This window comes from Nicotiana attenuata, chromosome 7, assembly GCF_001879085.1.
Source record: "Nicotiana attenuata strain UT chromosome 7, NIATTr2, whole genome shotgun sequence".
In the NCBI taxonomy this organism is placed as follows: Eukaryota; Viridiplantae; Streptophyta; class Magnoliopsida; order Solanales; family Solanaceae; genus Nicotiana; species Nicotiana attenuata.
In genome coordinates this window covers 1,902,886-1,925,697 of record NC_031995.1, presented here as the reverse complement: position 1 = coordinate 1,925,697, position 22,812 = coordinate 1,902,886, and the positions used below count along the sequence as shown (strand labels likewise).

The 22,812-nt window shown below is 38.6% G+C and overlaps 3 protein-coding genes across 7 annotated transcripts in view; all 3 read left to right on the top strand.

The window, feature by feature from the left end:
• LOC109228514 (pre-mRNA cleavage factor Im 25 kDa subunit 1) lies at positions 2,945-6,950 on the top strand. Of its 3 annotated transcripts, XM_019393629.1 has the most exons (7): positions 2,948-3,299; positions 3,385-3,430; positions 5,714-5,807; positions 5,893-5,957; positions 6,031-6,117; positions 6,239-6,349; positions 6,536-6,950. In XM_019393629.1, exons 1-7 carry the CDS (start codon positions 3,118-3,120, stop codon positions 6,608-6,610), a joined length of 660 nt encoding a protein of 219 aa, XP_019249174.1. In that variant the 5' UTR covers positions 2,948-3,117; the 3' UTR covers positions 6,611-6,950. The 3 variants fall into 3 exon arrangements, with proteins under 3 accessions (XP_019249176.1, XP_019249175.1, XP_019249174.1); XM_019393631.1 differs by lacking the exon at positions 6,536-6,950 and having other exon boundaries at positions 2,945-3,299; positions 6,192-6,343; XM_019393630.1 differs by lacking the exon at positions 6,239-6,349 and having other exon boundaries at positions 2,946-3,299.
• On the top strand, positions 7,936-12,825 carry LOC109228513 (mitogen-activated protein kinase kinase 2-like). 2 transcript variants are annotated; one of them, XM_019393626.1, is made up of 9 exons: positions 7,936-8,152; positions 8,247-8,331; positions 8,867-9,001; positions 9,095-9,319; positions 9,398-9,580; positions 9,760-9,983; positions 11,423-11,468; positions 11,552-11,650; positions 12,480-12,825. In XM_019393626.1, exons 1-8 carry the CDS (start codon positions 8,076-8,078, stop codon positions 11,645-11,647), a joined length of 1,071 nt encoding a protein of 356 aa, XP_019249171.1. In that variant the 5' UTR covers positions 7,936-8,075; the 3' UTR covers positions 11,648-11,650; positions 12,480-12,825. The 2 variants fall into 2 exon arrangements, with proteins under 2 accessions (XP_019249171.1, XP_019249172.1); XM_019393627.1 differs by lacking the exons at positions 11,423-11,468; positions 12,480-12,825 and having other exon boundaries at positions 11,552-11,626.
• The window catches only part of LOC109228512, a 13,287-nt gene continuing 4,515 nt past the window's right edge, over positions 14,041-22,812 (top strand). The window contains exons 1-10 of one of the 2 annotated variants that reach the window (XM_019393625.1): positions 14,041-14,228; positions 14,463-14,535; positions 15,775-16,310; positions 16,404-16,668; positions 19,439-19,734; positions 20,983-21,165; positions 21,289-22,023; positions 22,121-22,215; positions 22,308-22,358; positions 22,491-22,579. In XM_019393625.1, the coding sequence (XP_019249170.1) occupies positions 15,895-16,310; positions 16,404-16,668; positions 19,439-19,734; positions 20,983-21,165; positions 21,289-22,023; positions 22,121-22,215; positions 22,308-22,358; positions 22,491-22,579 (2,130 nt within the window). In that variant the 5' untranslated portion in view covers positions 14,041-14,228; positions 14,463-14,535; positions 15,775-15,894. Of the gene's footprint in view, positions 14,229-14,462; positions 14,536-15,774; positions 16,311-16,403; positions 16,669-19,438; positions 19,735-20,982; positions 21,166-21,288; positions 22,024-22,120; positions 22,216-22,298; positions 22,359-22,490; positions 22,580-22,812 lie in introns of both variants that reach the window. The other variant, XM_019393624.1, reaches the window with a different exon arrangement.

Below are 22,812 nucleotides of genomic sequence, written 5' to 3'. Positions count from 1 at the left end.
TCTCTATTCTCGGACCTCCGAGCGAAATCCCCCCTCGAAGATTACCGCCGAGTCCGAAGGCTAGGCCTCGGTCTAAGGATTCGAAGCCCTACTCTCATTCAACTCGAAGTCAGGGTCCCGGCGACCCGAGTTTATCAGTCCAATCCGGGCTCGGTCCAAGGAACGGCAAAGGGTTCTGCGGGGAGCCGTGTTAACCAATCAAAAGTCAGAAGAAACACTCGCCCCCGGGCTCGATATTTGTACCGATCAGTGGGGTCATACACTCAGATTCTCCACTAGCGTAGTTAAAGGGAAATATAGCATACATCAGAAACAAATTGAAGGAACATCTTTGTATTCATAAACACTTGATTACAAAACCATGAAGGGTCCTTACATATGATTACAAAAGCCCACGAAGGGTCCTTACACATAAACAAAGAAGCAAAAAGGTGTACATATATAATTAAAGCCTAGAGCCTAGCCTATTCTCCGGGGAGTATCCTCGGCGGTAGTATCTTCGAGCGCCATTCCCTCGGGGGTCTCATCTCGGTTTCCCAAAGCAGTATCTTCAAGGGAGAAGATGAATAAGAGGAAAGTGGTGGAGAAGAGGAAAGTGACGCAGAAGAAGCAGGAGGAATGAAGAAGTGGCTGGGTGAAAAATTTGGCTAGTATGGATTTCGCCAGTAAGCCACTTCTTGAGACGTTACCCAGGTGCGGGATGCAACAGTTAGTAGATATTGCCACCTCACTCCATGGAAAGCAAAAGGAGTGAGGCACCGTACCGGGGAGTCGGGGGAGGTGAGCAACGGTGTAAAGCCCGAACACCCCCCTAAGTAGCGGTGTAGAGTCCAAACATTTTCCCGAGCGGGGAGAAATCGGCCCCCCTACCTCGTCGTCTCGAGCCTACGACGACAGCAGCAACAACAACAACAACAGCAACAACGACAAGACGGTGTAATCTCGCTCAATAAGAAAAGGCCCCGGAAAAAGGCTATGGCGTGGCTGGTGGGAACGCCGCAATGTAACCTTAAGGCAGTGGGCCTCAAACATGGTGGACAACAATGGATGAGGACGATGAGAAGAGAAGGATGGATAGATATTAGAAGACACTTGAATAAAAAGTTAATTCCAGGAGGTTCCCATTTATAGGAAGGTCGGCAGCGTAACCGAGGACGCCATTAGTGTCTTTGAAAGACGTATCGGCAGGCGCATTTAATGCATCCTTGGGAGCTGAACCGGCGGCGACATTATTGCTTTGAAGAATAAGAAACGGTAATGCTATGAACGATTCTGGAAAGATGAAACGACGGGACGTCTCGGTTATCACGGAGGCTTACGTCATCAGTATGACGTCGTCGCGGGAAATCCGGAAATCTGGTTATCAAGGTCGTTTCTTATCGTTCTACTCTAAGAAACGCGGGGACTATCTGTATACGGTAAAATCGGAGGGTCCAATTTTCCATCGTTACGACACCTCGAAGGCTCAAAACCACAGTCGAGTTTCATCCCTCGAGGGCCATCAACGGTCGACCTCGGAGCAGTACAGACCGACGGTTACAGGGAGAGATCGGGAAGTTCCCAAGGCGTGTAGCTAGAGCCGACAAAGCCTGTCAAGCTAGTCTGAGCCCGCATCATGGCAGTAACTAGCTGTCCCATCTCCATATCTTTGTAATAAATGTATTTGTACTATGTTGGAGATTTCCCCTCATATATAAAGGGGATCCTTGCCATTTTGTAAACATCGGTTGCTCCATACTAAAATACACAAGAACATTCTCTCTGCTGTCTAACATATTCTCTTGAGTTCATTACTTCATTTATTGCTTACATTCATTGTGTTCTATTTATTGTTCATCATTTATTGCTTATTATTGGCCATAAAGAGCCGTCATTAATTTTATTCTAACTGTTATTCGCCCATCGATTACCCCCGATAGCTCCCAACCGAGCCTCAGACTCGACCTCGAAGCCCTGAATAAGTAATCTCGAGGCCCCGATTGACAGTGATTCGGTTTGGTTAATATCTCGCTTTTGAGCTCTTATCTCGCTTCTAAGTCTTTCACATAACATCAACTGCTTAACAACCAGCATAAAAATAGGTCACATATTTTTAGAACCTCACAAAACTAAATTTAATTGTTATCACCATTTTCACGGTAAACATTTATAAACTTTAACTACTATATAACTTAAATGGTAGTCCCAAAATGGGCTACCTTTGCACTTCCCCATGGAAATCCCAATCTCTCTGTCTTTCTAGTAAGGTTGTGCACAATTTGGTAAATACCGAATTACCGTACCGAAATCGAAAATTTTGGTATTCGATATTTTGGTATTCGGTGTGGTATTTGGTATTCGATATGTTGGTATTTGGTGTGGTATTTGATTTAAGTTTAAAAAAAAATTGGTATTAGGTATGGTATTTGCTATTTTAAAATGAAATACCGAAATACCGATACCGTACCGAAATATATATTATATTACACAATACACATATTATTAATTATAACATAAATATAAATAATCTAAAATTTTACTTTAGTATATTCTCTAAGTTCATCAATTAACTCTAAGCAAGTAACAAGACAATTCTAATGATCAAATTTATTCCTTTATGTACAGTTCTCTCTGGGTTGATATTTGCTGGTTTTGAACAAAACTTTTGTCAACAAATGTTATTAGTTTTGTAATTTTGAGTACTTTAATTAAGAATATTATAGTCTATGACTCTATGCACTAGTTAATATTCAAACCGAATAAACCGAACCGAATAACCAAAACTGAAAGGAGAAAAACCAAATCATACCAAATTTAATTAGGTACGGTATTGGTATAACATTTTAAGAAATCGAATACCGAAAATACCGAACGGAAATATCTAAATTCTGTACCGTACCGACCGACAAACCCCTGCTTTCCAGAAGGCTATACTGCCACCTCATCATTTCAAAAGTCTGCCATTTCAGCTTTCAGCCTCCAGCCCTCTCTGGAACATTTTTCTTCCCGTAACTTCCTTTTCATTCCTCTATAAGTAAGTCTGAAAATTACCACCTCTGTTCTTCCCGTAACTTCCTTTTCATTCAACTTGCACTTGTCTTTTGATCTCTCGCTTCTGCTTCGTCTCAGTTCAAATCAATGGGCGATCATAGTTTCTTAACGGCCGAGGAAAACGGCGGTGTTTATTCAAGTGGTGGTGCCGTTAACACTAGTAGCGTATTGGATATTTACCCACTGAATCATTACTATTTTGGTTCAAAAGAGGCTCTTCAGTTTAAGGAAGAGACCTTGGCTGATCGCGTTCTACGCATGAAATTGAAGTATGTTTAATTTATCTTCTTATTGTTTTTTGTTTTCTAGCTCTTTTAGTATCTCGCATTTGATTTCCCTATCGTTTGGTTTCAGCTACGATATTCATGGACTCAGGACCTGTGTACAAGCTGTGCTTTTGGTTAGTCTCTAATTCCTTTCTTTTCTCTTTTCCTTTCTTTTAAACATAACCGTGGTGTCCGTCGCACGGGCAGCCGCAGGTATCAGGTAACTCTTTCCAAATGTAAAGAAATCACAAGGTTTTTTCTCTGTTCCTTTTTGGGGATGATAGATATTAGATAGGTAGGGGCTCAACTGTTTAATGGAAGACCGCACAAGTTGTACTATTCATGATTTGTAGTATATCGGAGTAGTTATTTTGGCCGTATGTCATGTGTTGGGTTAGGAGAGTGGAAATCTTACTAAGGGTGTTCAAACTTGAAAGATATAAAAAGAACCCGACAAAGGGTGTTCAATACATATAGTAATATTTTACCTATAGACGCAGTGTAATTTTTCGACCAATTGACCATCCTTACCAGAGTGTAACTTGGCCCCGTTAGGATACTGCGTCAGAGATTAAAATTTAACTAGTATACTTTTACAATTTTTGTGAATTATATCTTGTAAGGATATTTCAAATAAATTTAACAGTAAATGTTCGGTTTCAGAGTTTTCGATCAAAAATAGCTTCAGTCACCTTTAATCTTTGAATGTTGGACTTCTCCATTACGAAAGTGGAAAAGAACTAACCATTAGCCGTCCTGTTACATGACCTAGTCAGAGATCTGTTTTAGGGACCTGAATATGAAGCACCTTTAGATACTCGGGATTTTAAGATACTCTAAATCCAGATAGTCGTACCAGTAAGTTTTGGATAGCTAATGGTTCGCACACAAGAAAAAGGAAAAAAAAGACAAAAGTAATCTCTCTACTTCTAATTTTGCCATCCCAAAAAGTGTTAAAAACTCATTTTAGAAATAATTGAAGGTTTCAGTTGTTGCAGAGCCACAAAATTAGACGCTGAAGCCTTTCTAATCTCATAATGCAGGGATGATAATCATGATTTAGCCACCAGTGTTCTTAAAAACCTGCTTTAGGCACGCTTAAGCCTTGAAGCTCAGCGCGACAAGGCTGGTTGCTTAAGCGGTGCTTTAGTGCAAGCCAGTAGCGAAGCCACATAGTGATAAGGATGGTCAACTGACCACCCTTCGTCGAAAAAGTGTACCGTGTATATGGGTAAAATATTACGTTTTAGAGGTATATAACACATATTGAACACCCTTTGCCGGAAATTTTTTTCACTTCTTTTAAATTTGAACACCCTTGGAAAAATTTCTAGCTTCGCCACTGGTGCAAGCACTAAGGCGTTAAGGTGTGTGTCTCAATACCATGGAGATTTATTCTAAAGATGGTACCATTAAAGATAAATATAGCTTGCTAAATTATGAATAGTGAAGGAATCATGATAGATCAATATGTCAGTGATAGGAACTAAGGAGATTGGAAATTTGAAATAAATAAATATCATCTACCTAATTTAGAAACTTAAAGCTGCACTTTGCATGTAAATAACTTTATAGAATATCACGACAAAGTTACTGGTTTATTGCTGAAGGGAACATCGGATAAAATTCGAACAATGCAGAGAAGATTGGCATGGCCCCTGTGCAAGGATGACACGCACAAATCAAGAAATAACCAAACTTTTCCAAAACAAAACGTGGTTTCCAGCTTTAGGAGCTTGTTTTCTTGATCCTTCGCTTCTCTGTCCTTAGTGAAGTAAATAACTTGAACTTTTTGGTTCTCATTTTGGAATTGAGCTCCAACAGGGTTCTCCTTCTATTTTGTGATCATAGGATACCGGCCCTACAGCTTTGTTTAATATCCACGATCAAAAGCCTCCATGCTAAAGTTCTTTCAGGGGAACATAGTGACCTAAAGATGTAAGTTCTGTCCCCCTCCTTCATTAAACAACTTGATACTGCAACTAAGCCTGGTTGGTACATAAAGTGCTGAATGGGTAGAGCCATCAGCATGCTGCAGGTAAAACCTGGTTGATTCATAAACTGCTGAATAAGTAGGTCATCCAGACGATTCAGCAGTCAGTTGTGCAGCTTTCCAGGCTCTAAGTCTGCGATGTTAACAAATTTCCTGTATCAGTAGTTAAAATCAAAACAATACCATCTGTCCCAATAGTTCAAGTTCCATAATTGGTGCATGATTGTTAAGTGACTGATCTCGATACTTATTCACGTGACTCCTCACGGATGGTCTTAATAAGGGCAAAATAACTTAAGCTGCCAAAAGTCTTTAGGTATTCTTCAAGCACTCTTAATGTCAATTACCTATCTAATTACATACTGCATACGAAAGGGACTGTTCTCTGTGGTCATTAAATGATATACAATACATTGTATTGCAGGTCGAGTTGTTCAAACATCCACATGTATTATTATTGCAAGTACAAAATTCCATTTTCAAGCTTCCTGGTGGTCGTGTTAGTCCTGGTGAATCAGGTAGGATGATATCTTTTCTCATTTTGTCCAATTTGAAGCTGGAATTTCGCAGTGCTGAAGGATTATCCTTGTTTACTTATCACAGAAATTGAATGTCTAAGACGTAAGCTCTCAAGTAAGCTATCAATGAGCGAAGATGACAGCTGGGAGGTATGTCGACGTTTGACATGACACTTTGAAGTTTTTGTGCTAAGCATCTTATAGATCTTTCATTTGTGTGTAGGTAGGTGAATGCCTTGGGATGTGGTGGAGACCTGGCTTTGAAACTTTGACTTACCCGTTTATGCCGCCTGATACAAAAAGGCCTAAGGTACTTGCTCATTACATTCTGAAATTTATCTCATTTGCTGTCAGTTCTTGAAGCCATAGTCCTTCCCTTTGTAGGAGTGCACAACAGTGCTTTTAGTAAGGTTGACTTTCTCTCTTTTTAGGAGTGCACAAAACTGTTTCTTGTGAGGTTGCCCGAAAGTCGCAAATTCATTGTACCAAAGAACCTTAAGCTTCTAGCTGTTCCACTCTGCCAAGTTCATGAAAATTTCAAGGTACTGTACCTCAGGCACATTCATGAATTGAAAATCTAGTATGGTTGATTGAATCAATCTGCTTTGCTTTTACCACAATGGACTCTTAGTAATGAGTCAAGTGTTGTCTAATGCCTTTTGTGCCTTAAATGACCATATTGTATGTTATACTTAAGAGGCTAATGCATTCAACGACCTTTTCTGCAGACCTATGGACCAATAATTGCCGGAGTTCCACAACTGCTGTCAAAGTTCTCCTACAACATGATGGATTATGTCTGACTGGTGCCATAGTACAAGTTAAAGACAAACAGGGTGTTCGACACTATTCCCGTCCCAGCACGCTATTTTAAGTGCCAGATTAAAGTTTAGAAACTCAATACAGTAGTCACTTTCACATGTATATATATACACTATGAGGAGTGTGTGTAAGCTAAGTCAAAACATTCAGGTTGTTTTTTTTCTCATTCATCTGCAGTGTCTGTTTTACATTTGTATTGGCCACTTGTAGTGAGCAAAATTAATTGTCCACGAAATAGTTTAACTGATGACATCCGTGTTGTTTTGCATAGTTTGGTTGTGAAACAACAATCCTTTATAAGAAAATTTTCTATTAGCGTTATATAGCTTGTTTTACAATATAATTTTGGGTTCAAACAATTTGATAGTTGACGATTGATTTAATTCCATCTTGAGGCAAATTCGAAACAGCAAGAAAATATAACAACAAGTGTCTTTACAAATCAAAATTCAACTATAAAAGGTACCCATATTTATCGATTGAAGTGGGAAGTAGTGTTTGACTAAAAAGTATTAGGCCTTATTAGTTAAACCAGTTCGATGAAGAGATTTAGGCAAATTTTAGCCAAAGATAATAAATTTTAGATCTGAGATAAATGATAGGAATGAACAAGCACAACAAAACATAAATTTTGATTACAACAACAATTGATTCTCGTGATATAAGAAAGAAACAGGTAAATGCTTCATTAATATCGAATGACAATGAGGAATACTTAAAATGAAAAGGATCACCATATTCAAACGAGACTGCCTTCCATCCGTTTGATAAACTAAAATTGGAGATGCATATCGAGATTCTAAGCTCTCATCTCCTTATTCCATCAGGAGCCCCGGGTTTCAAGCTCTCATCTCCTTATTCCATCAGGAGCCCTATGTTTCAGGAGCCTCCTCCCCTTTTTAGGGATGTATCTTTCGTTGTATGCCTATCTTCCCCTTGTGTCACACTTTCTCGTGATATTTATACCAAACACTTTCCTTACCCAGCGGTCCTTAACAGGAGTACCCAAGTTCTTGGAATATCCCATAGAATATTCCTCTAGAATATCTGAGTGATGAACTGGCCGTTCAGACCGAATTGAGTGCTCGACCTCGACCGTAGCCAAATCACTTGCCGACGTATCGCTTCCTACACACGACTTCGACTTGGTTGCTTCTTGATTGTCCTTACTTAAGTAGAATTCCCTTGATGAGATTTGACCCATACAAGTAGCAACTCAATAGTCAACAGGTACCTATGGTTGAATTAATTGATGTCTCGTACTCTATTATGTCTCTTTATATACTCCAACATTGTCATAAAACCAGAAAATGTGTACCTATAGAAATTGTCTATATATTATTACATCCCAAGATTTGCATAAAAAAGACAACTTTAACAAGAACAGAAAATACCCAATTGCTCAGAAAACAGTTTTACACAGTTGTGTTCAAGTTTTCACTGCAAATGAAGAAAGGAATTTTAGCCCCTAATCTAAAGCTTTCTCTTCCTCTTCCTGATGAAGTTCATCTCTCTAAATTCCTGTACTCTCTCTCTCTCTCTCTCTCTCTCAAAATATGTGTGTGTGTGTGTGTTATTTGTTTACATTTGTTAATTGATGAGGACTTTTTGGTGTAGGACTGAATCAGGGACTTTTAAGGATGGGGATCTTCTTGTGAATAGGGATGGAGTTCGAATTGTCTCTCAGAATGAAGTTGAAACTGTATGCTTCCTCAAGAATCTTTTTAAGGAATGTTTTTAAAAATTTGAAATTTTACCTTGTGAAGTATTTAGTTTGATATCTCATTGCACAAAGAATTGAAACTGTTGACAATCTTTCAATATTACTACTATTCTTAGAATCTCATCTTAAACCAAGCCAATTATCACAGCAAATTTAGGCTTATAAGTCCCACGGATTTCGAATCCTACCTGGAGCCTTTGTTTTATTCTCATCTTGGGATTGGTCTGCAAAGTGATGTTCTTTATGTGTTAGATCTCTCTTCCACATAGATTTTGCTCCATTGCATCCCGGTGCACTATGCTCCCGCTATGCGCGGGGCCTGGGAAGGGCCGGACCACAAGGGTCTATTGTACGCAGCCTTACCCTGCATTTTTGCAAGAGGCTGTTTCCATAGTTTGACCCATGACCTCCTAGTCACATGACAACAACTTTATTAGTTACGCCAAGGCTTCCCTTCTTTGCTCCATTGAAACTATGGCAGGATATTTATTCTTACATTTGCAACTTTGTTCAGTCTTCAGTTACACAGCCATCAGACAACCAGTTATGTTTAGCTGATTTTGAAGCGATTAAGGTTATTGGGAAAGGAAATGGTGGTCTAGTGCGGTTAGTTCAACATAAATGGACAGGCCAATTCTTTGCTCTCAAGGTATATATATACTCTTCAGTCTTCACTGTCTACTGCTTCCTTTTTTTGCTCATTGTGAGGAATTGTTTTGACACACTAGTTGTCAGAATTCAGGTTATTCAAATGAATATTGAAGAGTCTGTTCGCAAGCTTATTGCTCAGGAGCTGAGAATTAATCAGTCATCCCAATGTCCTTATGTTGTTATATGCTATCAATCATTCTTTGATAATGGTGCTATCTCCATAATCTTGGAGTATATGGATGGCGGCTCTCTAGCAGACTTTATGAAAAAAGTCAAAACGATTCCTGAACCATATCTTGCTGCCATCTGTAAGCAGGTAAAAAGTTAAATAATTGGATCTCAGCGAGAAGAAACTCCGACATGCTAAGTCGATCTTGTTTTATCGTGCAATTAGGTGCTCAAAGGCTTGTGTTATCTTCATCACGAGAAGCACATCATTCATAGAGACTTGAAACCTTCGAATTTGCTAATCAATCACAGAGGTGATGTCAAGATCACTGACTTTGGTGTGAGTGCAGTACTAGCAAGCACATCAGGACACGCCAATACCTTTGTTGGCACATACAATTATATGTCTGTGAGTATCTTGCAGCCTGATAGTTAATAAAAGCGAGTACAAAATATTAGACTCCTAGGTAAATGTCATTCATAAATAACCTCAAAGAAACTGTTTTCTTTGCATATTTTGCTGCAACTATGTTTTGTACAATCTTTCGGTATACCTACAAGTTGCTGATATACTGCTATGTACTACAGCCAGAGAGAATTTCAGGAGGAACCTATGGGTATAGAAGCGATATTTGGAGCTTGGGTTTAGTTTTTCTAGAGTGTGCAACAGGTCAATTCCCGTATTCACCACCCCAGGGAGAGGAAGGATGGGTTAATGTTTATGAGCTTATGGAAACAATTGCTGACCAACCAGCTCCTTGTGCTCTTTCTGACCAATTTTCTCCTCAGTTCTGCTCATTCATATCTGCATGGTAAGTGTTAGAGTAATTTCTTGCACTCTCTTTGTGTAAATGCATTAGTGTAGGCATGATACATGTATCTCTATATATGGTTCGTAACATTCTTGTGTATATAGAATATACATCTCAGCCATATTACTCAGGTTGGTAATAATGCAGATTGTGTGAGGCCAACTGCAGAACTGCCCAAACACAAACGATAACCGTAAAATTCGTGCGAGCTCCTCTATTGCAGGTTGCCCAAGTGCTGCCAGTGGCACTTTCTTGGTAGCCATGTCTGCACCAACCAAAGCACCACCTGCTGCCACTCATGCCAACCTCCTAGTCACACATCCTCCCTCAACCAATACAACCGCTCACTATGTTCCCCCTTTACCAGTCGTCTCTGTAGCAATCGCCTTTAGTGTGCTCAAATACCAGTGCACCAGTCCATGCTTCCAACCTATACATCGCTCACTGAACAACAAGCACTACTTTTTTCAGGACTTCAGTGCAACACATTTTTTTGCCCAATCCTCTCTCTTGTCTCCCCTTTCTCAAAGCTTCATATGATAAGATTTTACTATAAATTATTTTTCTTTCACTCCCTTTTAAACCATCTTATCCTCCCTTTTTATCCTGAGTATTCAAGTCGTGAATAAGCATGCTAGAACTTATATATCTCATGACCCCTTGAATATCTCTTTTCAAGTAATCGGCTACCTGAATATTCTCTTATTCACTAGTCAATACATTTGTGGAAATGATTTCTCCATGAATACCTCCTGCATCATACATCCTTCTGAAATATATTTTTAAGAGCCATTTCCCACCTTTTACTTGGAAAAAAAGGAGCCATTTCCCTCCTTGTATTCAACACATCTGGCGGATCTCTTGCTCTTTGATAATCCCCTTTGACAAGCTGACTCCATAAGAAACTAACTCTTTTCACAAGCTTACTCTATAAGGAAATCGTAGATTTTGTGCAAACTGGACCTATAATCATGTCAACGGGGAGTTTTTGGAATTTGTAATGTGGAAGATGGGATTGGAGGATAGGTGAAGGAAGTGGATCAAGTTCTGCATATCAACTGTCGGATTCTTAGTTCTAATAAATGGATCCGTAGGCAGCTCAAGGGGCTTGAGACAGGGGGACATCCTTCCTTTTCTTTGTGTTAATACACTTGTTAAGGCATGCTACATCTATTTCAATGTACAGCTTGTAATATTCGTGTGTATAAATAATATACATCTCAGCTATACTACTCAATATAGCAAAATATTGCAAAGTACTATAGTTTCAGATCTAACTATTTTCGAATCTTAATATGCTTCTCATTGATGTTGAGCTGGCTGTATGGTAATGCGATACCTGGAGTTCCTGTGCACATTGTTCTGTGTATATTTGTTAAATTTTGCTTATCTTATGGAGTTTCAAAAATTTCTTATGGAGTAACATTAACATATGTCAGCATCCAGAAGGATCCAAAGGACAGATTGTCGGTAAACGAGCTCATGGTATTGATATCACCTTTCATTTTTGTCGAAGTTACTATTGATCAGTTACGCGTGGTGACTGTATGAAATTCTATGAAATGCAGAGGCATCCTTTCATCACTATGTACAATGACCAGGATGTTGATCTGGGGTCTTATTTGCAGCTGCTGGACCTCCACTGGCAACACTTTGAGCTATAATTAGTATGTATGCTTATGTCTGTCTGTTTATATTTTGACCCCATGCCTTTACTCCTTTTATAGCTTTTACACAAGACATTATTTAAGATACTATTTCTTGGTATGTCTATGGTAGTATGTCGAAGGAGGACCAAGGTGCAGATTATTTTTCTCTTTTTCCATTTTTTACTATCTTGACTCGTACAGTCTCATGTTTCTGTGATTTGATGCGTGCCTTTTTTTTGTTGGTCTGGAGGCCCTAGAGTATGTTGATGAAATAGCTGTTTCCTCTCTCTAGCAGTCGCCCAGCTCTCATGCTAGTCCTTTTCCCTGGTATATGTCAGTCAGTACTCTTATTTATCCGCCCACGTTATGTAGAGTGAAGGTTGAAGGAATAACAAGCCGGCCCTTTTCATCTTTCAAGATCATGCTGTTGATATCTCGGTGCTGGGTAGTTTTGAATTGCGCTGACATATTATCTATCTTCTCATTTGCTTGAGAACTTTGAGATCATCTCATATAGTTCAACTAAGTATGCATCTAATCATTATTAGGTATTCATCAATACTTTAGCAAATCTTTCTTTGGTAACTTCATTAATCTATCATAATTTATACTTTCCACGTCAATATATGGCGTATAGACCTTCATAATGTACATGCAGTTATTTTATTTCCCCAAACTTTTGTTGCCAGGAAAAAAGAGGAAGTTTTAATAACTATATTCCTGCTTTTCTCAGTTGAACAATATGTCAATTGTCTATATGTCAAAAAACAATAAGTGAATTGTATGTCATCTGTGGCCTATTCTGTTGTGCCATTCCTGAAATCTCATCAACTTCTCATTCTCGCAGATTTTGTACCTTGTATTGCAATTCGCAAGCGGTTGCCTGCATCCACAATCGTGGCGAAGTAGTTTAACGAGTGCTCCAAAAATGTAAAAGACAACCTCCAGATATCCTGTCAAACTGCTGGCTTTGTAATTACAACAGGAACTACACCTCCATATTTGCTTCCGCGACACCAGGTTGTGGTATATGAGTTATTACCTGTTTGGAACAGGATTTTTCATCAATGTTAAGTTGGAAGTAGAAAATGCACTGGGTTGTCATTTTTTACTTTGGAATCAACTGAGTCATAGCTTGTAATAGTATGGTGGTGAACTTTTACAGGAATATTACATAGCATTGATGTTTTGCATATCCTGTCCCGGGTTAATTCATGTTCAAACACAGTTTCGACTTCCAAATACTCTTTTTCAGCTTCAAGTTCAAGTACTCATTTTCTCAGCTTATCCAAATATTGTCTTTAATCAAATATCGGGACTCATGTGATATAACTTAGTTAATACTTAATACCTGTTGTAAAAAAGGTCAATGATCTAATTTGTCCTTGTGTCTTTATGAAAAGAGTGAATGATCTAATTTGTCCTTGTATCTTTACGAGAAGCTTCGGATTTGAATTTGACAAAATTGATGTACGTATAGTAGATTATGAGCCCGTTTGGATTGGTTTAAAAAAAAGTAGCTTTTCAGCAAAAATAGCTTTTAAGCCAAAAAGCAATAAGTTGGGATTGCCCAGCTTATTGCTTTTGGCTTGTTTAAAGCCGTTTTAAACTTATTTTAAGCACTTTTTGACTTTGTCAAACACTGAAAAAAAACTAAAAAGAGCTTAAAAGCTAATCCAAACTCCCTCTATTACTCATACATAAGCAATTTATGCATTAAAATCAGCCTAACAAGACCATAATCAAACTGGCTCCTTTACATGAACTAGTAAATTAAGATGGACCAAAATGTACAAAGCCGCTTGTAAGATTGTAGAAGTGATACTAGGTAGCCGCTTTTAGCATCCCTATTTAATAAATGCATATCTAACTTTTAAAAGTTATTTAGAGTTTAATCAATTTTGACAAAGTTCAAACTTCAGAGTTTCGTGCGTGAAGTCTTGAACTTTTAGAGCCAAACTTCATATGCGAATATGAAATTTGAACTGCCAAAACTAAAATTTTAAATGTTCGGATCTGAAGTTAAGCTACGCCTTTTATATGAATTTTGAATTGCATTCAAACTTCAAATATGAGGTCTGAAATTTCAATTCAAAATTCTGACCCCATAGTCTGATTCTTCAAACTCATCACCGAAGTTCTTAACTTTGATTCTGAGACGCTAAACTTTATTTTTTTAAATAAATTTCGAGTATTCTAGTTTTCCTTAAATCCAAAAAATTATATAAATATGATATTTTTGATGTGGTCTTTTAACTTTTGATCCCGCCTTTTCCATGAGCAGAACTTTAAGGTCAAAAGTTAGAAATATTACTTTTGGAAAGGGTTACTTATGGAATATGTGAGGCGCTACACTAGTTAAATTTGAAGTTACGCTAAGAAGACAAGCATTCAAGACCATCCCACACTATTTGTAGACCTCACCCCCTAAAAATGGCTATTTGTACAATTCGTCCCGTAAAATTAAATTAAGCAGAAATTTGGTCCGGGCTCAAATCAAAAGCGGGCTAAAATCCGGTGACGAAACAACAAAAACGATCCGCGTTATTTCTCGACCGACCCTCCCCGACTCCGATCAACGACGACGTTCATCTATGTAAACTGTTCTTCTCTTTCGTCTCCTCTTGAAATATATTCATTTCATGCATTTATGTAAATAACAAAATTTATGACACACAAAATTGTATTTGGATATTTATTTTCTTGTTGTCTGTGTATCAGATTTTTTTGATATAAATTATTTGGGTAACTATCTTAGAATTCTAAACTTTCAAAACCCTATTGAACCCGAGCTAAGGCAAATTCTGATGTGTTTTATTGTTCATTTCAGAATTTTGGTATACAAGGTTGTTCGGATCAGACGTTCTTTCGGGTTTTTGTATGTGTATAGTGCAAGCTACCAGGTAAAAAAGATCTATTTTTTTGTCTGATGATCTTTAGTAAGTTTGTAGAAGTTATTGGTTTGTTGATGTTGCTGGAGATTATTATTTTTGACATTCTGCTCAAGCTAAGTAGTAAGAGTATCAAAAATCGTGGGTGTCAAAGCTGAGCATTTGATTTGAAAGTTGATGATTTGTTTTGATCATAGAAGATTTATTAGTAGAGCTTTTGATTTTCAATTGGTGGAATGATCCAAAGTAGAAAGCTAAAGTAGTGGCAAGATTGTCTAAATGTCTCCCCTACTTGATGAATAAGGGAGAGAGGGACGGAGGGAGTGAGTGAGAGAGAGAGACTGAATACAATGTTTATTGCACTGATGCACGTGCTGGTCGAACGAAAAGGATCAAAATTATCAGCAATAGATTATTGATAGGCGTAAATTCATCAACTAATTTAGCTCGTCTACTCAAAGGTGCAGTCGTGCAACATCTTCTTACTATTCAATATTTAGATGTGAACCCCTTCTCTTTCTCTCTCTCCATTGATGGGCATTTTAGCTCTTTCTCTCTCTCCATTGATGGACGTTTTAGCTCTTTGTCGGCTTGAAATGCTTGAAAAAGGAGTACTTTATTGAAGGGGTGTGAAGAGAGTAGCATAAACAATATTTTCTACTCTCTAACCAAACACTAGAAAATATTTTCCGGAAAAATTTTTGTACTCACCAACCAAATAAGGGAAAATAAGTGATAAAACCACTCATTTTCCATGAAAACATTTTCCTTCATACCGAACACACCCTAAATCCTTATTTTATTGAGCTTATAACTGATGGCTTCTACATTTATGAGTGTTCATCTTCTTGCTTGTATCTTTCTAGAAATCCATGGTTACACATATTGAACCTGGTTACATCGTAGTGTAGTTTGTCATCTGATGACTTAAATACCACTTTAAATGGTTATTATGCAATTGAGATGATTCTTCATTATGGTTGATCTATTGGCTTCTTTGCCGCTTCTGTTTCAGTATGGATACATGTTCAAACTTTGTTATATACATTTAAACTCCTTAATCTTAACAAATTGTTCTATTACTTTGCACCTAATGTTAGGCTGGAACAAGTTATTTATGTTCGGTCTTATTAATGCTCTTTTTATGGGAGTACACTGGGTTCGTTGTTGTTGTTGTTGTTTTGGTCTTATTAATGGTCTTTCTGGACTCTTCTGAGCAGCTCTTCTGATGCCATTACGGTATCCTTGCAGGTTGTAACCATCATTATTAGGAGATTGAGCTGGGTTTCATGCATTCTGGTTGTAGATTATTGCCATGCACCTCTGTGTCAGTTGGGTGGGTAACACGAAGAGCGTGTTCAAGCTGATGCCATGTCAGCATCTAGCAAATTTAATCTATCTTCTAGTAGCCCAGATAGGCCATTGTATGCATCCGGGCAGCGTGGGTCATATGCATCTGCTTCATTGGATAGGTCGGGTAGCTTCCGTGAGAACATGGAGAATCCAATCTTATCTACTCTACCTAATATGACAAGAAGTACTTCAACGATAACACAAACAGATGTCACTAACTTTTTTCAGTGCTTACGTTTTGATCCAAAAGCAATGGTGACAGAGCACAAGCTTAATAGGCACATTGATTTCAAGCGACTCACAAGTTTAGCTTTAGGCATGCCAGTAGAGGATTCTCCGCTGGTGTCTTCTAAAGGCAAACTGTCCTCTTCGCCCTTCCCAGAGGAAGCCAGGCGGCTGAAGGCTGGTCTTCGCGAAAGCTGCACTAAAGCTAGGTAGTTATTATGATACTTTGCTCCATTGGTTTATTTTTTATCTGGTCAACTTGGATAAAGATTTGCACTCATACATTTTTCATGAAATATCAGGGAACGTGTAAAGATATTCACTGAATCTTTATCTGTGATCAACAAATGCTTTCCAAGCATTCCATCAAGGAAGCGATCTCGATCAGACGTCTTATCGAATGAACGACCCAATGTGTTATATCCAAGTGACCGCTCAGTTTCTGGTGCAGGCATTGCTAAATTAGGGACCCAGAGTGGTTATGAGTTAGAGCTACAGAAGTCCGAAGAAAGGACTAAGAATTCTGTTCCAAATAAGCGCACTCGAACTTCTATGGTGGATTTGAGGGTTTGTGTCTTTCATTGCATCCTTTTATAACTTTATACACTATTTCTGAATTTATATTTTCCATTAAATTCATACTTCCTTGTTAAGATTCTCTTTTTGATGCATCTCCTATTATTGCATCAGTAGTTATGAATAACGTAGAGAAGTGACATTAACCTTTCCTGATTTGCTTGTGATTACTCCATGAGATTGTTGGAGTGCTGGTTGAGGATATCAAAAAAGCGAATGGATTTGGATGTTGTTGAGTGTTAGGATTGAGTCTGCCTTGGTGTAGTGTTGAGCTCATTGTGAAGTGTTTTTCAGATACTTTCCTGGTCTATGCACGTAAGACTTCATACATTTGAGGAAGTACAGAATTACGAGCTTTTGAAGGGATATGTGATCTTTTTATGTCACGACCCAAACTAGGGGTCATGACCATCACCTAGCTAGCTTGGAGCCTGTCGAGCAAACCCTTAACCTCGTCGTAACATCCATCAATGTAACATGCATTGGGTCCCAAACGACCCGTTGCTATCGATCAATGCTTTAATAAAATATAGTATGCTCATAAAAAGGCCTTGAAGGCATAACATATCTACAATAAGCCTCAACGTGAGACATCATTCAGTTATATTCCCAACCCACAGTGAGTCAAAGCAGCTTCTATGGAATACATAACATATATAGAGAAATGAGACATAGTCTGACATGTAATATTAATGGAAGAAAATGACAAAAGAAGGCTCCACAACTCTAGTGCGGGGCTCGCAACCCAAATATGTAGTTGGTGCTCAACTAGTGACCTCTGTTGCGATACCTGAACTTGTAGAGCACAAAGATAAGTGACTACATACGTCCCTAGTAAGTCTCACAGACCTCCCTAAAAAAGGTGGGATTAGTATTTTAAGAAAACATGCTCTTTAATATCGAAGTCACATTTCTCATTTCCATCAATAAAATCTCAAAACAATAAACACCTGGTAAATCATTTAATAGACTTTATTTGAAATCCATTGCTGTTTGTAGGCCATAAAGATATTTTTTTCTCATTTTTGGGAAGGTTCCTACTAGACACCGACATTTGCCACATGTATATCATGACGTACGATCAGTCATCCTATCTGCTAGGACTACTCCAACGTGAGGCTCCTTTAACAACAACAACAACAAAACCCATTATAACCCCACAAGTGGGGTCGGGGGAGGGTAATGTGTATGCAGACCTTACCAATACCTTGTGAAGGTGGAGAGGCTATTTCCGATAGACCCTCGGCTCAAGGAATAATAAAGCAACCAACAATAGCAACAAGAAGTTAATAAATTAATGGAAGCAAGCGACACAATGAGTAATGATAATACAAGATTAGTACTAATAATACTGGTAAGACGAGAAGAAACTTTCGACTACCCGTTAACCTTCAACCTTAATTCTCGACCTTCACACCTTCCTATCGAGAGTCATGTCCTCGGTAAGCAGAAGCAATGCCATGTCCTTTCTAATCACCTCTCCCCAATACTTCTTTGGCCTACCTTTACCCTTCCTTGCCTCTTCACATGCCCCGAACAATGTCAACCTCGACTCCCGCAACTTGTCGTCCACATGTGCTACTCCCACCTTGTCCCTGATAACTTCATTCCTAATCTTATCTTTTTGGGTATGACCACACATCCATTTCAACATCCTCATTTCTGCTACTCTCATCTTCTGGAGATGGGATTTCTTAATTGGCCTGCACTCAGTCCCGTACAACATGGTCGGTCTTACCACCAATATGTAGAACTTTCCCTTTAGTCTTGGTGGCACATTCTTATCACCCACAATACCAGAAGTGAGCCTCCGTTTCATCTACCCCGCTCCAATACGATGTGTAACATCCTCGTCAATCTCCTCGTCACTTTGGATTACCGACCCAAGATATTTGAAACTCTCTTAAGGATGACTTGTGTATCGAGCTTCACATCCATTTCGGCTATATGCTCCCATCACTGAACTTGGCACTCCAAGTATTCTGTTTTCGTCCTACTCACCTTGGAATCCTCCTTTGAGGGGTTTAAATGGTAAGGACTTTGGAGGTCTGATGGCTAGAGCTTAACTCCTATTGGACCACAATTATCGAGGTGGCAACAACCTCTTATTTGAACTGGTATGCGAGCCAACAAGTGTTCTAACATAATTAATGGTATAAAATGTAGTCTAGTTATATTATAGTGGCAGTTCGGATGTTGAAATTGGCTCAGTCGGCTAAGGTTACTTTTAACACTCTTATTTTCTTATTAACTAACGTGACTCATTATTCTATGTTTTTTTGTTATCAATAAATTTGAATACTCTTTAACATTGATACTTACTCCCTACTTCTTTTCTGGTACTGCTTAAGGAAATAAAAAATTCATGAACATATTAATTCAAATCCTTACAATCAATTTAATCTTAAAAAGTGCACACATATACCGCTTCCTTATATTCCCAATTAGGAAAAGAACATAACATCATTTCCTTCTTTCTCGTGAGAGAAACAAAATTTTGTCCCCACATTAAATAAGTTCTTGTTAGTTCGACAAGTTACTTTGATAACTTTTAAAGCATGCTTGGGCTGGGGGTATTACATTTTATACTTGATGGGTAGTTCTTTTATTTTCGTCCGACTTAGGTGTCTTTTGTAGAGAACCATATTTTTTTGGTAGAACATGTTCCTTCAACTCAATTTATCCATTTTCATTCATCAACCATGTGCATGTAATCAGTTCTTATATCCTCAAGACTGATGGATATGTTTTGTTAATTTAGCCGGAGGTACGAGTGAGCACTCCATCAAGGCCATCTGGGAATATGGATAGAGATAGGGAGATATTGAGACTTCCAAATGGTAGCACAGTTCAGGGAGAGGAACATACATCATCCATTGGTGTAGAGGGCTGGGAGAAGTCTAAGATGAAAAAGAAACGTTCTGGAATAAAACCAGATACTACTGGAGGCTCCTCAATATCAAAACCTATTGATGGCCACAGGGAACCAAAGCAAGGACTGCAGTCACGTCTTATAGCTGATGGCAATTTGAGGTTTAATGATACCCATGGCTTCAGGTGTTGTATCAAATATCAATGTCAAATTTTACCTCCAACTTTGATGTGTTTAGATTATGATATGTCTCTACCTACCCTTTTGCTGTGAAAACTTATAGACGTATATGAATCGTTAAGGTTCTATTGGTATATTACCTTTTTTTGCTATGGTTGAGGTATTGTTTGGAAGCACTTTTTATCTGAGAAACTACCTTGTTACACAATTATATTAGGAGCACTGATCCAAAGAGCATCAAATCCTATAGTAGAAGTAGAAATTGGAGCTTCCTAGCCTCCCAAGGAGTGATTTGCCAGAGAAAACAATTATTTGCATATTTGGGCAGTGTCTCCTTGTAATTTGCAGCAGAGCGTCCTTGCGGGTTCATATGCAGAAGAGGGGACTGAATCAGACCAAAGGAGGAAAGATAGTCCTTTCACCATATTGGGGTTAAACTGAACTCTCAATTTGCTTGTTTATTAATTTGTTTGTCTGCTTCAACCATGATTTGTATCCCATGTTGCTTTATATTTTTTCTTCAGATATAGATGTCAATTTAAGAGAGTGGTAAGTTTTACCACTCATTGTGCCTATTGTGCTGGAAACATCAAGTAGGTCTACTTTGAATTTGGACAAGCTTTTTTCTTTCTAAATTAAGTACTTGCTTTCTCTATCTCACAGGTAGATTATTGGGATATAATAAATTGTAGTTGAGATTAAAAGAGAGGTGGTAACCTTTCCGGACACAAAGAGAGATGGAAGATTTTCCCAGCTTGCATCTGGCGGACAATTTGGAAAGAGAGAAATCAGAGATGTTTGAAGATAATAGAAGTTCCATCAGAAACTGAAGATGAACTGTCTAGTTCTCTTTTATTTCTGGTGTGAACAGGAGTACTTACAAGAAGCCGAGTCCATTTATGAGATTTTAGATTACTTATGATAGTTTAAGCACTAGGAACTCAGGCTTCAATTCTCCTTGTAATTATATAGAACTACACTGCTTTGTGTAATCCCTGTTTAATATATATACTACTATGTTACCTTCTCAAAAAAATAAAAGAGGTAGTATCATAATTTTCTATAGGAAGTGTAAAAGAATAAAAGTTATAACCATTTGGTTAGTGAGAGAAAATACCAAATACCAATAATCGATTGCGCCCACTTGTAATCTTTCTTTCCTTTGTTGTTCAAGATCATTCTTGTGATTGCGTAACTCATAAGAAGTAGACTTGTTTTTCACTCTGAACTGACTTTTTTTTTTCTGCAAGTAGACCCGGAGTTGCTCCAGGAGGTGTTGGAATTGGAAAAGCTGATGGTGTATCGCAGAAAGCGCCTTTAGAAGTGCGTTCTTCCATGTCTAAGGTTGACCAAGATAGCAGTCTCCATCTTATCGATAGAAGAGATCGCCCTATTGGTTCAGGAAAAGAAAGGGTGAAAATTAGAGCTATCAAAAAGTATAGGATGCAACCTTTTTTATACTTCCTTTCTTGTTCATTTTTGTTGACTGTGCGATGTAGCTTTTGGTCTCGTAATTTTATGTTCTTTAGATGTTCATTTTATTCTATTTATATATGTAGTAAAACGAAGGCAGCTGCTCGAGAATTCACGTCTACTAGTCCTACTTCAAGTACGAAAATGAATTCTGCTGCTCGTGCTCCGCGATCTGTTTCAGGCGTTTCACCGAAATTGTCTCCACTAGTTCAACAGGCATCTGCTGCTAATGATTGGGAAGTCTCTCACTGCACAAGCAGATACCCATCTGCGGTCGGGACAGGTAATCGTAAACGCAACCCTTCTATGAGGTCGTCATCACCACCTGTTGCTCAGTGGGCCAGCCAAAGGCCGCAGAAGATCTCTCGACCAGCAAGAAGGGCTAATTTTCCTATCGTTCCCAATAATGATGAAATCCCTTCTCTTGATAGCACAAGTGATGTTCTCAGTAATGGAAGGCGTCTTTCTGGTTCTTCCCCTCAACAAGTCAAATTAAAAAGCGATCACTTCTCTTCAGCTGCTTCTGAAAGTGAGGAGTCTGGAGCTGCTGAGATTAAGTCCAAGGACAGGAGCAACAAGTCTGATGAGGTGGATGAAAAAGCTGGGGTCCATGTTCAGAAGATGTCTTTGCTGCTCCCACCGAAGAAAAGTAAGAGGGCTAGTGGGGAAGACCATGGAGATGGTATTCGTAGGCAAGGGAGGACTGGAAGGGGGTTTACCTCCGCTAGGACACCAATGCCCTTGATGGTTGGGAAGCTTGGAATTGTTGGAACCGCAAAACAACTTAGAAGCTCTAGACATGGTCTTGATAAGACTGAAAGGTTGAACCTTATCTCCTTATTTTGATGGTTGGGTCTTCTCTGCCATTTTTAATGCCAGTGGAATAAGTATTCTTCATTTATGTAACTATTTATGCAGCAAAGCAGGCCGACCTCCTACCAGAAAGCTCGCTGATCGCAAGGCTTACAAACGACAGAAACAAGCCACAATGAATGGCTCAGCTGATTTTCTAGGTAGTTATAGCAGCAAGGTAGCTGGATTGTATAGGTATTGAGTCATTCTCCTCTTTGGTTATTCACTTCTCTTTTTCTCTTAGTTGGTTCAGATGATGGGCATGAAGAGCTTCTGGCTGCTGCAAGTGCTGTTACCAACACTGGTACACTTACACTCTCGACCCCCTTCTGCTTTTGTTTTCCTGCTAAAAAATCTATCTTTGCAGCACTAATCGGTCATGTTCAATTTATGTTTGTTAGAGAAGATTTTTTTGATGGACCTATATTTAATGCAGCTCAAGCCCTCTCTAGCTTATTCTGGAAGCAGATGGAGCCACTTTTTCGATTTATATCAGAAATAGATATAGCCTTTTTAAGGCAGCAGGTACTAGCCCGTTTTGTCTTGTAAATGTGTATAATATTTGCCTATTATACATGGTTGACTTCTGCGATTTGCTAGCAATCTACAAAAATATCTAGCTATGACGATAATTGCAAAGGTTCCTGTCCGTATCCACTTCTTAACTGACAGATATTAGCCTTGTGCTTTCTGGTGCCATGTAAATTGGAAATTTTTGGCCTGAGTATTTGCATTTCTTAGGTTTCTCCGGGGGGGGG